The 13746-nt window shown below is 55.9% G+C and overlaps 6 protein-coding genes across 6 annotated transcripts; 2 read left to right on the forward strand and 4 right to left on the reverse strand.

The window, feature by feature from the left end:
- Positions 1 to 3571: 3571 nt before the first annotated feature.
- Positions 3572 to 3784, reverse strand: CCMA1212_002347 (uncharacterized protein; the record flags this gene model as incomplete). Its single annotated transcript, XM_073699733.1, has 1 exon — positions 3572 to 3784. One exon carries the CDS (start codon positions 3782 to 3784, stop codon positions 3572 to 3574), a length of 213 nt encoding a protein of 70 aa, XP_073562046.1.
- Positions 3785 to 5036: 1252 nt separating this feature from the next.
- CCMA1212_002348 (Secreted beta-glucosidase sun1) lies at positions 5037 to 6472 on the forward strand (the record flags this gene model as incomplete). Its single annotated transcript, XM_073699734.1, has 2 exons — positions 5037 to 6302; positions 6428 to 6472. 2 exons carry the CDS (start codon positions 5037 to 5039, stop codon positions 6470 to 6472), a joined length of 1311 nt encoding a protein of 436 aa, XP_073562039.1.
- A 640-nt stretch (positions 6473 to 7112) lies between these two features.
- Positions 7113 to 8603, reverse strand: CCMA1212_002349 (Histone deacetylase phd1; the record flags this gene model as incomplete). The annotated part of the gene is made up of 1 exon (XM_073699735.1): positions 7113 to 8603. The coding sequence occupies one exon, from the start codon at positions 8601 to 8603 to the stop codon at positions 7113 to 7115; it is 1491 nt and encodes a 496-aa protein (XP_073562038.1).
- A 969-nt stretch (positions 8604 to 9572) lies between these two features.
- On the reverse strand, positions 9573 to 9854 carry CCMA1212_002350 (uncharacterized protein; the record flags this gene model as incomplete). The annotated part of the gene is made up of 1 exon (XM_073699736.1): positions 9573 to 9854. One exon carries the CDS (start codon positions 9852 to 9854, stop codon positions 9573 to 9575), a length of 282 nt encoding a protein of 93 aa, XP_073562547.1.
- A 627-nt stretch (positions 9855 to 10481) lies between these two features.
- On the forward strand, positions 10482 to 11819 carry CCMA1212_002351 (Chromatin modification-related protein YNG2; the record flags this gene model as incomplete). The annotated part of the gene is made up of 1 exon (XM_073699737.1): positions 10482 to 11819. One exon carries the CDS (start codon positions 10482 to 10484, stop codon positions 11817 to 11819), a length of 1338 nt encoding a protein of 445 aa, XP_073562548.1.
- A 263-nt stretch (positions 11820 to 12082) lies between these two features.
- CCMA1212_002352 (Histidine protein methyltransferase 1) lies at positions 12083 to 13345 on the reverse strand (the record flags this gene model as incomplete). Its single annotated transcript, XM_073699738.1, has 2 exons — positions 12083 to 12721; positions 12827 to 13345. The coding sequence occupies 2 exons, from the start codon at positions 13343 to 13345 to the stop codon at positions 12083 to 12085; spliced, it is 1158 nt and encodes a 385-aa protein (XP_073562545.1).
- Between the last annotated feature and the right edge of the window lie 401 nt (positions 13346 to 13746).

A 13746-nucleotide genomic window follows, 5' to 3' on the forward strand; every position in this document is an offset into this window, starting at 1 on the left:
GGAGTCTCAGGGCAACGCTCGCCATTTCCTGCCTGTTCAAGTTGCTTCTCCTTTCTCTACTGCTACTGGACTGCTACACGGTATGGATTACAGAAGAGTTCCCGGCCTTACCTTTTTACAAAAAAAAGCACTCCATTTCCTTTTCAAAAGGATAAGCAAAAAATAAAAAACATCTCGAATACTGTAATAACGGCCAGCTAGCGCGCATCTCGATCCGCAGCTGCCGTACGGGCATCGAGTTACACGTAATAAAGCAGACAACCACTGACTGTTCCGAATACTTGCGCCTCAACGCTCTGTCCAGCAGACAGCCTCAGGTACGGTGTACTATTACTGAGACACAGTCCCTCATCCTCCCCCCGAGAGGGCATCCGAATCCAAAACAGCAACTGCGATATCATGGGCTGATGCTGGTCAAGACTGCGCACTGTGTGTGTTCGCTCACGGAGCCAACTCCGTTCTCTTACGAGCCAGTCAACAGTACTGTATGCCATGAGTTTGGCCAGCGCCGCAGCTTGTTCACACCTCATCACCTCCTGGGAGTTGAGGCGTGCTTTGTTCCTATCCACCACCAGGTCTCAGCATATCATGGACGAGCATTCGTACTGTCTCGGACAAGGCTTCACGCGCTGACACACTTGCAGCCTGCGCCTCCCTTCCAGGCGGAGAAGGAGAGGGCATGTAATGGCCCCCATGCTTGCCTCAGCCCGCCAGTGGCAAAATGCTGACAGCCGGTTGGAGAAGTGGCTGGTATGAAGCCTTGGAAGCCCAGAAGAGCGGTGCGGGCTGAATTTTGTCAGGCCCCGTTCGTGAACTTGGCCCGGAGCCCAGTCGAATCGAACTTGTCCGCTGAAGAGAACCGACAGGCAGAAACAACGAGAGATTACTGGGCGAATCGTTGTGCATTATCTGCATGCACGGCGTCGGCGGCAGTGCCACGCCAGCGCCGTTTTTTCAGGTGAGAGAGGGCTCTCCCCTTTAATGTCTACATCAGTGGCTGGAGAGCGAGGCCCCTGCCCTGCTCGAGGCCTGGAGAGGATACGTCAGTTTGGTGGACCAATGGAGAGGTTGAGTCTTGCGATACGGCGTTTGTGAAGGGGGCCAATTTTTGAGCTTGCGCTTCGTTCATCTGAACTCACTCGCTCACTCGCTCACTTACTCAGTCGAACATGGCAGAGCCTTGAAGCCTCGTCTCAGCCAGCCACATGTTTGACCGCGTTTCCGCAGATGCGAACACAACAGCCTGAGAAAACCCGCGCTCTCTCCGTGCTGCAGCAAGGCTCTGATACTGTCCGTATGACTGGGTCCGCGTCGTGGCGGTGTCAACCACCGGCCACTAGGCCAAGCGGCCGAGCGTCAGCCACTTCCAGGTTGTCAAATGCTGCTGGGATGATGGAGCTCTCCACCCGCGTTCTCTGGGCCGAGGCGTCGGATCGCGATCAGGGCGAGTTCATCTGTTTTTTTGTTCCTGACTTTGATGCTCTCTTATCTACATCCTAAACTTTCCACTGCTGATGGCTTGACAGGGCCAGTCTGTGCTGTACTTACAGGAAGCTAGCAGGATTAATTCTTATGAGTCATGCAAGCAACAAGATGCCGATTTCCATACTCGTACACTCAGCACAAGAGACCACATTGAATCTCGGCTCAGCCACTTGGGGGCGACGTCATCTTACAGGCTTCATGGTCCCAACTGCTTCACGCTGCCTACTTTTCACCGATGTACCGGTAGTTACCCGATTGCTGCCAGGTACGGGGGATGAAGTTGCAATCAGCCTCTCGTTCCAGCGACTGACCCTGGCTCATCGCATGCTGCTCCTTAGCAGCTGCTACCTCCTTGCTTGTACTGACCCGACGGCATGATCGTGTACACAACTACGGAGTTTTGGATGTTGAGAAATGCATAGAACCTTCTTGGGTGTCGAGTAGGTCGTGCTCCTTTGTGCGGAACGGCGGTGCCGTACGAAGCATGCATCTCTCCCTGCGCCGTCCGGAATGCCCGTATGGAGTACATACGAGCCGCAGTTGCTACGAAGAGCGTCGATCGACGGACGACTGCCCAGGCATCATCCACAGATGGCAGAAGCAGTTCAGCTGAGTGCCGTTCTTGGAGGTAATATTCCAGAAGTCGCAATGAGATCGCCTCCTTAGACCAGACAGACGTGTCAGCGACAACGTCTGGTACGAATGGGATACTATGAGAGCAAGGCCCGTACATGGCTAAATATCACATTTCCACTCATCGAGCAGCACCGGGCGGTGTCTTGGACTCGCCGTCATTGTACTGAACGTGGCGTCTGTCACTTGTCATCCGCGCTCCTTACGATGACCCGTCCCTACGAAGCAATACCTTGTCTGCCAACATGCCGTGGCCTGGATGATGTTGTTATTATTAGCAAACTGCGGGCATGCCCTGTCTCGGAACATTATCGCCTGCGCAAGACAGAGACTGATGAACCCAGTTCCCGGCTCCTTTGACAGACTATCGAACAAAGAAAAAGGAAGACGAAAAGAAGGAAAGGCGGAAGAGAAAGGAAGCTTGCCCCCTGAACCCAAGCCCAGGATCGGAGGCTGGAGAAGAAGATACACATGATAAGGTACCGTGGCGATCCGTGTGCTTCGCAGAATGCCATCAGCTTCAGGATAGATCTGCCTCTTTGAATGGAAAGGGAAACCAAAGGCGGAAACAAAGGGGGGGTGCCACTTGTATCCGAACTCTTTGCGCCAATATTCCTTCTTCGATGCCACGTTGCGAGGGAAAAGGTATGAAGACGGAGGCAGAGGCAACTGACAACTGGCAACTGCTGGTATGGACAAACCAACACCCGTACCCAGATGCAAGATGCCGTACTGTCTCGTATCGCAGCATCACGGATCTCGTTTGATGCACAGTATCGATATCACTCCTTTCCGCTACCTAAGGTAAGGTACCTGTGCGTCGTTAGAAGACAGCCTTGAAATATATACCGCTACCTGCTTCAGGTCAAAATACAAGAAGCGGCGGCTGAGAAACCGGCGCCCTCCGGTGTCCCATGGCCAAAAGAGCCCAGCTCAGGAGATGGGACAGAATCTGCCCTAGACGGGACTAGCGCCAGGCACCTGTACGACTACTGCTAGCTCCAGGGCACTAACGCGCGGTGCTCTCGACACCCCAAACACCACACAAACAGGGAAAAAACACGCGTATCTTTGTCGCAAACAGCCTCATCGATTTGTAGGTAGGTACGAATCAAAGCACATGCTCTCCATGGCTTGTTTTCCGTGTGAGTGGATTATGTACCACAGTAGCTCTATCTAAAACTTAGAACAAAACAGATAGTATAGTTGAGGAACTTGGATACGCTGCCCTCAATCAAGGCAGCACCGTCTCGTTATGCGCATATCGACTCACAGATCACAGGTACCTCACACACAGCACTCTAAGTTGTGCACATCGCAATACGTACCACTAGGAAATTTTAAATTAACTGGCACAAGCGAAATGCACCTTCCCTGTGCCTGGCAGCTCCGCTCCCTCCTCGTCCTGCTAGTAAACCCAAATCGCCACAACTGCCATCATCTCGTCTTCCCATCACTTCCCTCCCTCAATCTTCCCAGACCCCGGCTTCTTCACGCTGCTGCTTGCGGCGGTGATCGTGCACCAGCAGAAGCTGCTAGCGGTCTCTCTGTCCAGGCCCGGCCGTTTCAGTGCCTTGGACCACGCCTCGTTTTCGTTGGTGATGGTGCTTGTATATCCGCTACCAAGGACTCTGGGGGGGGCTTGTGCGCCAAGCAGTCCAGGCATCTTGGCCCTTTTGCCGTCAATGCTTCGCAGTTTGTCCACGCAAGCGCTTGTGCTCGCGATGGTACAAGTACATACATGCTTGTGCGAATCACTGGCGCTACTACCTGGCACGCAGGCATCCCGTGCCTGTAGCATGAGTAAGTCGTGACGGGACATGGACAAGAAAGGAAACAAGATGGAAGCGGCCCTGGACAGTCAAGCAGCCTCCCCCCTGGGATCTGGAACAGCATCACGGGCCACGGCTGATGCGAGGTGCCGGATAACAGGTTCCGTGCCGGGCATCGGGCAGTGAGGAATGCGGTGAGCAAGTCGGAGAAGCAGAGGCATTCAAAACTGCTTCGAGCCCGAATGAAGCAACTACTACTCTTTCATCGAGAGACGGAGAGAGATGGGGGGGGATGGGGTGATGGAGTGATGGGGGAATTCTTCGTCCGCATGGCTAATTACACACTCCGTTTGCCGGCGGGCTCTGGGTACAGATACAAGCTCGTGCAATGCTTCAGACAAACGCAACGTACTAACAACATTGCTCCCACCAGTCACGCCAGCAGCGCCAGCACATCGCCAACCGCATGTGCGAGTCGAAGCACAGTCGCACCATGCATGGAACCCAGGAACGAAGTAGCAGTACAAGTACATGCATATCGAGGCATATTGCGAACAGACGATCCGTTGCTTTTTGGCGCCAGACCAGTGGTTGAGGGCAATTTCCCAGACGCCAACCCCTTCTCAGGAGTGGCACCCCCTTGTCTCGCTTTGGCCATCCCTGGCCTCTAGGGGACTGATCTCCGTGGGTCAATGCCATGGAGACCGACAAGGGCCTCGACCCCCATGCTCTGCAGCTCCGTTTTTACCTGTCCTGTCCTCCCTTTTGACTCCTTCGTTCCTTGTTCATCATCATCATCATCACTTGCGTTGGGCCCTTCTTCTCCAACTGAGAGTTTGTCTGCTCTCTATCACGCTCTTTTATATTCTGGCTCATCACGCTTCCTCTCGTTTTCTCGTATTGATACGCTATTCCTTCTGAGTTTCAGGCAGCTCTTGTTTACAATTGTCAGGTGAGTAACGACGTCCGGGGAACAGACAATGTCATGAACCAACTCCTCCCTATGCCCTCACCTCACCAACACCTTTCTCCTCCGCTCTTTCGACCCTTCATTTCAGATGGCGATACGGTATGAAACCGTCTTATGGGACTTGTTCTAACCCGTGGCAATTCGTGAGCAGTGCGCAATAGAAACAGCCCACCAAGATGAAGTACACGGTCCTTGCCGCCACTCTGGCTGCCAGCGTTGCTGCCACGCCTTCTCACCACCACCACCACCACGCGCATCGCCATGCGAAGAAGCACGCTGCCGCCAAGGTCGAGAAACGCGCTCCGGATGTTGTCACCGAGGTCGTCGTCGGAGCTACCGCCACCGTCTTCGAGCTCGACGGCAAGATTGTCGATGCCGCAACGGCCAAGGCCGGTCTGGCTGAGGGCGAGTACATCATCGTTGGAGAGACCACCCCGACTTTCGTCCCGCCGCCCCCTCCTCCGCCTGCGACCTCCAGCGCGGCGCCCCTGAGGGCCCAGTTCGTCGAGGAGCCCATCTCGTCGTCAGCTGCTCCTACCACCACGTCCGCCCCGCCGCCGCCTCCCACGACCACGGCCCAGGCCACGACCAGCTCTGCGCCCCTTCCCAAGACCTCGAAGCCTGCCCAGTCGAGCCCGTCCTCTGGCGCTACCGGGCTGGACGCCGACTTCCCCAGCGGCGAGATTTCTTGCGATACCTTCCCTAGCGAATACGGCGCTGTGGCCCTCGACTGGCTGGGCACCGGTGGCTGGTCCGGTCTCCAGTTTGTGCCTGGCTATAGCCCGGACTCGCAGAGCATCAGCGACATCATCACCGGCATCGTTGGCCAGACGTGCGGCAAGGGAGCCATGTGCTCCTATGCCTGCCCTCCCGGCTACCAGAAGACCCAGTGGCCCAAGGCCCAGGGCGCGACTCTGCAGTCCATTGGCGGTCTCTACTGCAACGAGGACGGCTTCCTTGAGCTGACTCGTCCCGACCACCCCAAGCTTTGCGAGACTGGCGCTGGCGGTGTGACCATCAAGAACGACCTCGATGACTCCGTCTGCACGTGCCGTACCGACTACCCCGGTATCGAGAGCATGGTGATTCCCGCGTGTTCGACTGCTGGCGAGACGATCGACCTCACCAACCCCAACGAGTCCGATTACTACGTGTGGGATGGCAAGAGCACCTCCGCCCAGTACTATGTCAACAAGAAGGGCTACGCCGTCGAGGATGCCTGCGTCTGGAACAGCCCTCTCGACCCCAAGGGAGCGGGTAACTGGTCTCCTGTCATCATTGGTACCGGCAAGACTGCCGACGGCACCACTTGGCTCTCCATCTTCCAGAACCTCCCCACCAGCACGGCTCTGCTGGACTTCAACATTGAGATCACGGGTGATGTCAGCAGCAAATGCTCCTACATCAACGGAGTGTGGACTGGCGGAGACAACGGTTGCACGGTAAGTAGCCCCGATTCCCGTACGACGTTGGTGGTGGGCAATGCCTTGCGTTTTGTCAGACCATCGACAATCGTAAGATTTAGGAGGTATAGGGCAAGAAAGAAAAGCTAACGAAGGTGCAATAGACGTCGATGCCCTCTGGTGGCAAGGCCATTATCCGATACTTTTAAGGAGGGGTAGCTGGGCGATGAGTTTCCTTTATTCTTGACGGGTTGGCTTTGTCTTATATTTCTCCTGAACCATATAATTGGATATTTTTTGTGTGCATAGTCCTTGCCGCGGAGCCGCGGAGCACATTGGTGGAAGGAGAAGGGGGTTGGCTGTTCTTCGCCGGCCATCTTCGTTGTGTGCATAGGGAAGTTTGGGATAGATGGATCATAGGGGGCATCTCGCGATACCAGGGAAGGCCTTTAGAAAGAGAGAATACGGCCTTCCACTAATGCACCTGCGATTCTCTTCTGCCGTCTCCCTGGCTGCGTGGCCCACCATGTCGCCGCGTGTGATGCATGTTACCGTAGTAGACACGGGCCCTTCTCCGGTGGTGGTACAAGCGCTTGGTGTCTGATTCAATGCTTTTTATTTTGAACTGTTTATTCTTCATCCTTTTGTATATGTGTCTTTGTCTGTGGGTTATTGCTTCCAGATTCAAGAATCCGCTCAGGCGATAGTTGGGAATCCTGGAGGGGGGTTGGAGAAGATATATCATTAATGAGTCGTTGATCCATTTTTGCCATTCTTTCGTTCCGTTTTTTTTTTTTCTTTTTTTTTCTTTCGCTTGTTCCCTTTTCTTTTTTTTTTCTTTCGATTCTATTAGAATTCCATGGCAGTTCCCACGCCGGATTCTCTCTCCTTACGTAGCTGTTCGTTCTTCTCTTCCTGCTCCTCCTTGAGCCTCTCCTCCACCTCGTCTCTGAAGCTGCCCAGGTCAGGCGGAATGACCTGCATCTGCACGCTGGGGGCGCTCTCGACGAAGCGCAGCTGCTCGGTGACGTGGTTGACAATGTCCTGCATCTTCTTGGCCGTGTTCTTATTCGCCCTGGCCTCGCCGAGAATCTGCTCAATCGTCGGGAAGAGGGTGTCCTGCCTAAAGTGCTCCCTCCACGGCGCGTGCTCGGGCAGGATGGGGCTGATCTTGTCCTGGCAGTTGATGGCGATGCTCGTCTCGTAGGTCCAGGCGCGGGCGACGTTGCGGGGCGTGTAGCCGCCGCCGCCGAAGAGGATCATGGGTATGTTCATGCGCTTGCAGAACTCGACGCAGGCGCCGTGGCCCTGGACCTGGAGGTTGAAGCGGCCGAGGCGGTCGCCGGCGAGGGAGTCGGCGCCGCACTGGAGCGCGATGGCGCCGGGGCGGAACTTTTCGACGATGCGGCCCACGATGTTGTTGAAGAGGGAGTCGTACTGCTCGTCGGTGATGCCGTCCTGGAGGGGGACGTTGACGGCGTGGTGGGCGCCCGGGTTGTGCTCGCTCTTGGGGCCGTTGTCGTCGAGCGCGCCGGTGCCGGGGAAGAAGTTGTTGGGGTCGTACTTGTGGAAGGAGACGGTCATGACCCTGTCGGTGGAGAAGAAGGCCTCCTCGACGCCGTCGCCGTGGTGCACGTCAATGTCGATGTACAGGACGCGCGGGTAGAAGCGCAGCAGCTCGAGAATGGCAATGACGATATCATTGATGTAGCAGAAGCCGGAGGCCTCGGCCTTTTTCGCGTGGTGCAGGCCGCCTCCCCACGCAATGGCGATGTCAGACTGCTGCGAGCATATCTTGCGCGCGGCGTCCAGCGCGCTGCCGGCGGACATGGAGCAGTAGTCGTAGAGGCCGTCAAACAGGGGGCAGTCGGAGCCGCCCAGGTTGAACTTGAGATCCGGGTTCTGGTTCTCGAGGTCTCTGGGGACCGCCTCCGGGAGGACGGTGCCGAGGAAGTCGAGGTAGTCGGTGGAGTGGAACGAGGCCAGCTCCTCGTACGTCGCGGCCCTGGTGAGGTAGTTGTCCATGGCAAAGGACATGCCGTAGGAGTAGATGAGGCTCTTGGAGAGCGTCAAGCGCCAGGGCTTCATGGGATGCGTCATGCCGAAGTGGTGCTTCTCCATCTCGGGGTTGCAGTGGAAGGACACATTGTAGCCCTTGGGGCGGGTGATGCCCGATGACTCGGCCAGGCGTTTGCACTGCTGGTAGAACTTTGCGTTGTCGGCGTCGCTGGCTATGCCGAGGGGCTGGGTGTACTCCTCCACTATGTCGCGATCGGGGTCGATGTCGAGCTTGTGAGGGAGGTAGTTGGGCTTGGGAACCCGATATCTGTACGTGTCCATGGCGGCGAACCGGGTGACTGATGAGAATATGAGGAGAATAAGAATGAGATGAGCGTCTGTCGAGTGTGATGCTTGATGGCGGATATCAATAGCGAGTATGAGATGTAGCGAAAAACGATGGAACTGGCGGATGAGGCGTTGCGTCTTTCAGCTGGCTGTAGACCGGCAAGGGGTGAAGTGAGTGAGGCTGCTGATTCAGCTTCAGCAATAAGAATGTGTGTGAGTGTGCATTATGCTGCTTCACCAAGACAAATCCCAAAGAATTCCAAGATACCAAACGCCGACTGAATCCCTTTTGATATCCCTGTTTTTCTATGGTTTCTTTGGATGGGTTAGGTATGAAGTCTTGAGGGTTCAAGGTTGTTTGCCTCTGGAGTGAAAGGTGACTAATACAAAACGGATTGAGTTTGAGATTGAAACTCCAGTCACGTGCACTTGATCTGTGGCTTGGCTGGGATGAAGTCGGTTGAGTTGATGGTACCAGATACTGGCGCTGTGTGAGAGAGGATGAAGACTGGAACGTTCTCGAAGGGGCAATTAGTGATTGGTAAGGCGACAACCGTGCCTCTGATGAGATTCTGGAATTAGCTGAATATGAGGAAGAACCACTCATCCGAGTCCATGTAATCTGCAGTACTGTAATACAGGGTAGCTTCCAGCTGTTTCAAAATTTGGCCATTTCAAATTGTCCGCTAGAGACACCATGAGGCACCTGTACCTGTACTTGCACTTCCCCGTGGCTAAGCCTCGGAAACCGCCCGCCCAGTGAAGTCCAGACCACCCTCGTCCTGCCCCCCCCAGCAAACTCATCCCAGGCCTGCATAAACCTCACCAGCTAATTCTGCATCTCCTCCAAATCGGCAACCCAAACTCACTCACCCATTCGCCGCCAAGCACGTAAACGCTCCGCCTCCAGAAGCTCCACGAAAGCTCACTCAACTCACTCACAAACAAATACTCCTTTACTCCTCACACTCCATTCCACAAATCCTCGGCCGACTCAGAAAAGGCAAGGGACCAGGCAGTTGTTGCGCTTCCGTGCAGTTGGCCATCGAGGTGAGCCCGGCCCAAATTTGTCGAGCCCGATCTGCGCCCGTTGTTTGCGTTGCCGTTGCCGTTGCCGTTGCTCTTGACAACCCGCTGCTCTTCTTTTTTCTCTTCTCTTTTCTTTTCTTCCCCTGCCTTGGCCTGGGATAGGGCTGGTTGGGACCCGTTTCCTATCCACAGCAGCAGCTGGAACGGCGCATCCATTCGTTGGGGACCGACGGCTTCTCCTTTGCGGGGACTCGGACTCGTGCTCGGACAGCTGGTCTGGTCTGGTCGTGGTTCTGCCTTTTCTGCTCCAGAGCTGCTAGAGCTGCGAATCACGAAGCACGAAGCACCGCACTGCTGCCCGCTCTGTCACGCACCCTCGTCTGCCTTGTGCCGGCTTCGTGTCCCTAACTAGATGGCGTATGCCCTCTCTAGCATATATATCCCATACGAGTTCTTGTCGTCTTCTTTGACTCATCTACTTTCGTCCTCTTGAAGAATCCACCTTTAATATCGTGGATACGGGAACATATACACATGAGAGCAACAGTCGCGCCTCAGATGCACATGGCTTGACATCAGCACCAGCCTGCTTTTCAGCTCATTTACTCTTGTTTCACTCAGCCTGCCGCTGCTGCTCCTCTTGCCTACTTTGTCTGCCATCCTTCGCAAACATCGAGCGGTACATTGTCCTGTTCAGAATAGCCTTCCATTTCCATCGAATTTTCAACCACCCTCAGAGCTCATCTGCTAGCCTGGCCGTCTTGTGGCTAGTCCTTGTTGTCTATTCGTCATCTGTTCATCGTCAGATTCCATCATCTCGGCGTCGCCAAGTCGTTAACCATCATGCCTAGAGACGATTTGTCCATCGACTTCGTCAAGAGGATGCCGCAGGCAGAGCCTCTCGACCCCGGCTTGATCCTCGATGACTGGATCAACCGCGTCCAGAACCTCCCCGAGGAGATTCGCTTCATCCAGGAGGAGGTCGCAGACAAGGACCGCCAGTACAACGAATGCATCCGCATGATTGACGACCGTGATGCAAAGATCCAGAAGTGGATAAAGACAAATGGGAGTCATGAGCCCAACCCAAAGGAGGATATGCTGCGAGCCCAGATCCGAGAGAGCTATGCCCGCGCCGATCAGCTCTCCCAAGACAAGATCAACCTGATGCAGAGGCTGCAGCTTGTCATGGACAAGCACGTGCGGAGCTTGGATGTCCAGATCAAGCTGCTCTACGACCGCGCCGAGCCAGGCTTCACAGATCCTGACGAGGTCCCTTCGCTCATCCGGCCCAGTGCGGCAAATCACAGCGCCCCCTCGGTTCGCACATTGAATCTATCCAACAACATCAACCCGGCTGGTCCTCAGGCCTCACCTCGCAATCCCGTTGCCGGCTCCGCCAACCCGGCCATGGTCCGGCTCCCCACGCACCCCCAGATCAGACAATCCCAGGCCCAGCAACATGTCGCACAATACAACCAGCATCCATCCTCTGCACCGGCCACGCCTGCTGCAAGCATCATCCTGAACAGGCAGCGAGAGAGCTCGGCTGGGCCGGCAACCAAGAGAGGACCACGGTCTATTACGGGGCCCGGAAACCTGCCCACAACGTCGAGTGGGTTGGCGAGACATTCATCCCTTGGACCAGGTATACCAAAGAGCGGCTCCATTGGCTCCGGAGCCGGCGGTACTGTCCGGGCAGGCAGTGCTGGGCCGAGAGCGGGATCGGTCAAAGGCGCGGTGGGTGTAGGGGGTCGCAGAGGCACCCCGACCATGACCGGCCGGAAGAAGCCGCCCAACAGGTCATCGCTTTCACGCGTGAAGAAGGCGTCTAATCGAAACTCCCCTGCGTCGACGGCTGATAGTGACCTGTCGGACGCTGGTAGCGGCAGCGGCGAAGAAGACGACGGTCCAGAGTCACGGCCGAGGGCCGCCATGGTGGACGGCAAAGATGGCGACGGAGATGAAGTGCTTGGAGACGCCGAGGACGACGAAGAAGGCGGCGACGATAAACGGTACTGCCTATGCCACAACGTGAGCTATGGAGACATGGTGGCCTGCGACAACGACAATTGCCCCTATGAGTGGTTCCATTGGTCCTGTGTTGGGCTCAAGAGCGAACCCAATGGCACTTGGTACTGCCCTGAGTGTTCCGAGAAGTTTCAACGAAAGGGAAAATGAAAGCTTGGGATATTGTTGCGCAGGTCATGGTATGTTTGGATGTGGCAAACTCCCCATGACAACGTCCCCTTGTCAGGGGTGTTCGTTGCCTAGGTAGTCAATCGAACAAGGCCTGTTGAGTGCTAGGGAGGGAGGGTCTCTGATAATGAATAATATTTGATAACCGGCTGCGCCGCCTCTCGCCTTGGTATCGACGATGCCGTGGGATCGCATCATGGCTAATGATTTTGCTGCTGCTGCTGCTGCTGCTGCTGCTGTTGTTGTTACTGCTGCAAGACGCAGTGAACTACACCGCGTCGTACACCCTCGCTCTCTTCTCTCAGCTCTGTAACCGTGGCGCCCTTTGACCGGGCCACCCCGATAAAGTCGTCCAATGAGCCACCGACTCCAAAGTAGAGTCGCTTTGCAGCCACATATGCAGCTGCCGTAGCATCAGAAGCCCTCTCGCGGTCCAGCAGAGCAAAGACAGTCTGTGCAAACGCCTGCAGGGCGAACGGCGAGTAGATGGTCTCAGCTCCAATCATGAGCGTCCTCGGTGCGGGCGATTCCGCCGAGAAGGCCGGCAACTCGTACAGGCAGCTGATGAACTCAGGGGACCAAGCCCCGGAGATGAAGGACAGGTGGATGCCGCTGGACGAGAGGAAGTTCTCAAAGGCCTGGACGATGGCCGGGGACAGCTCGAGCTCGCCTTCGATGCCGAAGGCGTCGGCGAGAATGGGGTCGTTGGCGTTGTGGAGGGCCCAGGCGAGGAGGAAGTTGGGCATGGTGACGAGGCGGAGGACGGAGGGGTTGTAGTCTGCGAGGACGAGGGAGCAGGGGGTTTGGGGCCATTGGGAGAGGGATTGGCGGTGCATGATCCAGGTGAAGAGGGCGAGGGAGGGGAGGGCGGTTCCGCAGCCCAGCTGTTTTGAGGGAGGTTAGTTGGGTTGGATATACTGGGGGTGAATGACATGAAGCAGAAATCAAAGGAAAAGATGACTTGAGTTGAGTCGAGTCTGTGAGCGTACCTCGATTACACGAAGAGACGAAGCCTGCTGAGCGGCCGTCAGCTCGTCCTGCGCGGCGAGCACCCGGACGAGATCGATGCTGCTCTCCCAGCTCTTGAAGCCGCCCTCGTAGATGCCCGTCTTGACGTCGTGCTTGCCGAGGCCGCCGTCGTCGACGCGGTCCTCGCCGCTGGGGCCGGACAGGACGTCGTCGTCTTCGGCCATGAGCTGGACCCTGACGTCCCAGAGCTCGCGGCGGGGAAGGCTCAGGTTGGAAGGGTAGTAGGAGGAGCTGCTGTCATTGGGGATGATGTCGTTGGCGAGGTCGATGGCGAGGGTGTCGTAGGCGATTTTGGAGGGGAGCTGGGCGAGGAGGGAGGAGAGCGGGTGGATGGTGGCGGGGAGTTGGGGCTTGCCGGCGACGGGGAAGGCGCTGTATGAGGAGGGGGGTTGAGATGCAGGTTCAGCCTGGAGTTGAGGTTGAGGTTCGGTGAGATCGGGGTCTATGTCGTCTCCGGAGAAGCCAAATGAAAAGGCCATTTTCAAATGCTTTTTGCTCTTGGTGATGTGATTTGAAAGAGCAGCAGTCTTTGATGCTGGCGCGAGTTGGCAAAGTGAGTGGACTGAGGATCCTTAGTGAAGATGACTGAGCAAGAGAATGTCCAAGCAGACGCAGAGGGTTGTGTAATCGAAAAGAGCGTGTCAAATCTTGATGAATGATTTTATAAGATCCCTCCAGTTTCGGGGCTGGTGGTTTGTTTGTTTGTCTGTTTGGTGGGGCTGCCCATTGACTTTTTTGCTCTGCTAGGGCCCGCGGCTACGAGACGGCGCCTGCCTTTAGCCTCGAGACATGCTGAGCGACTTCGAGTCCTTATATCATACCAATCTAGCTTATCATTCCAACCCGACTGATGGACAGCCACTGCATACGAGCTTGACGA

Source organism: Trichoderma ghanense (genome assembly GCF_004382785.1).
Source record: "Trichoderma ghanense strain CCMA-1212 chromosome Unknown scaffold_1, whole genome shotgun sequence".
Taxonomy (NCBI): Eukaryota; Fungi; Ascomycota; class Sordariomycetes; order Hypocreales; family Hypocreaceae; genus Trichoderma; species Trichoderma ghanense.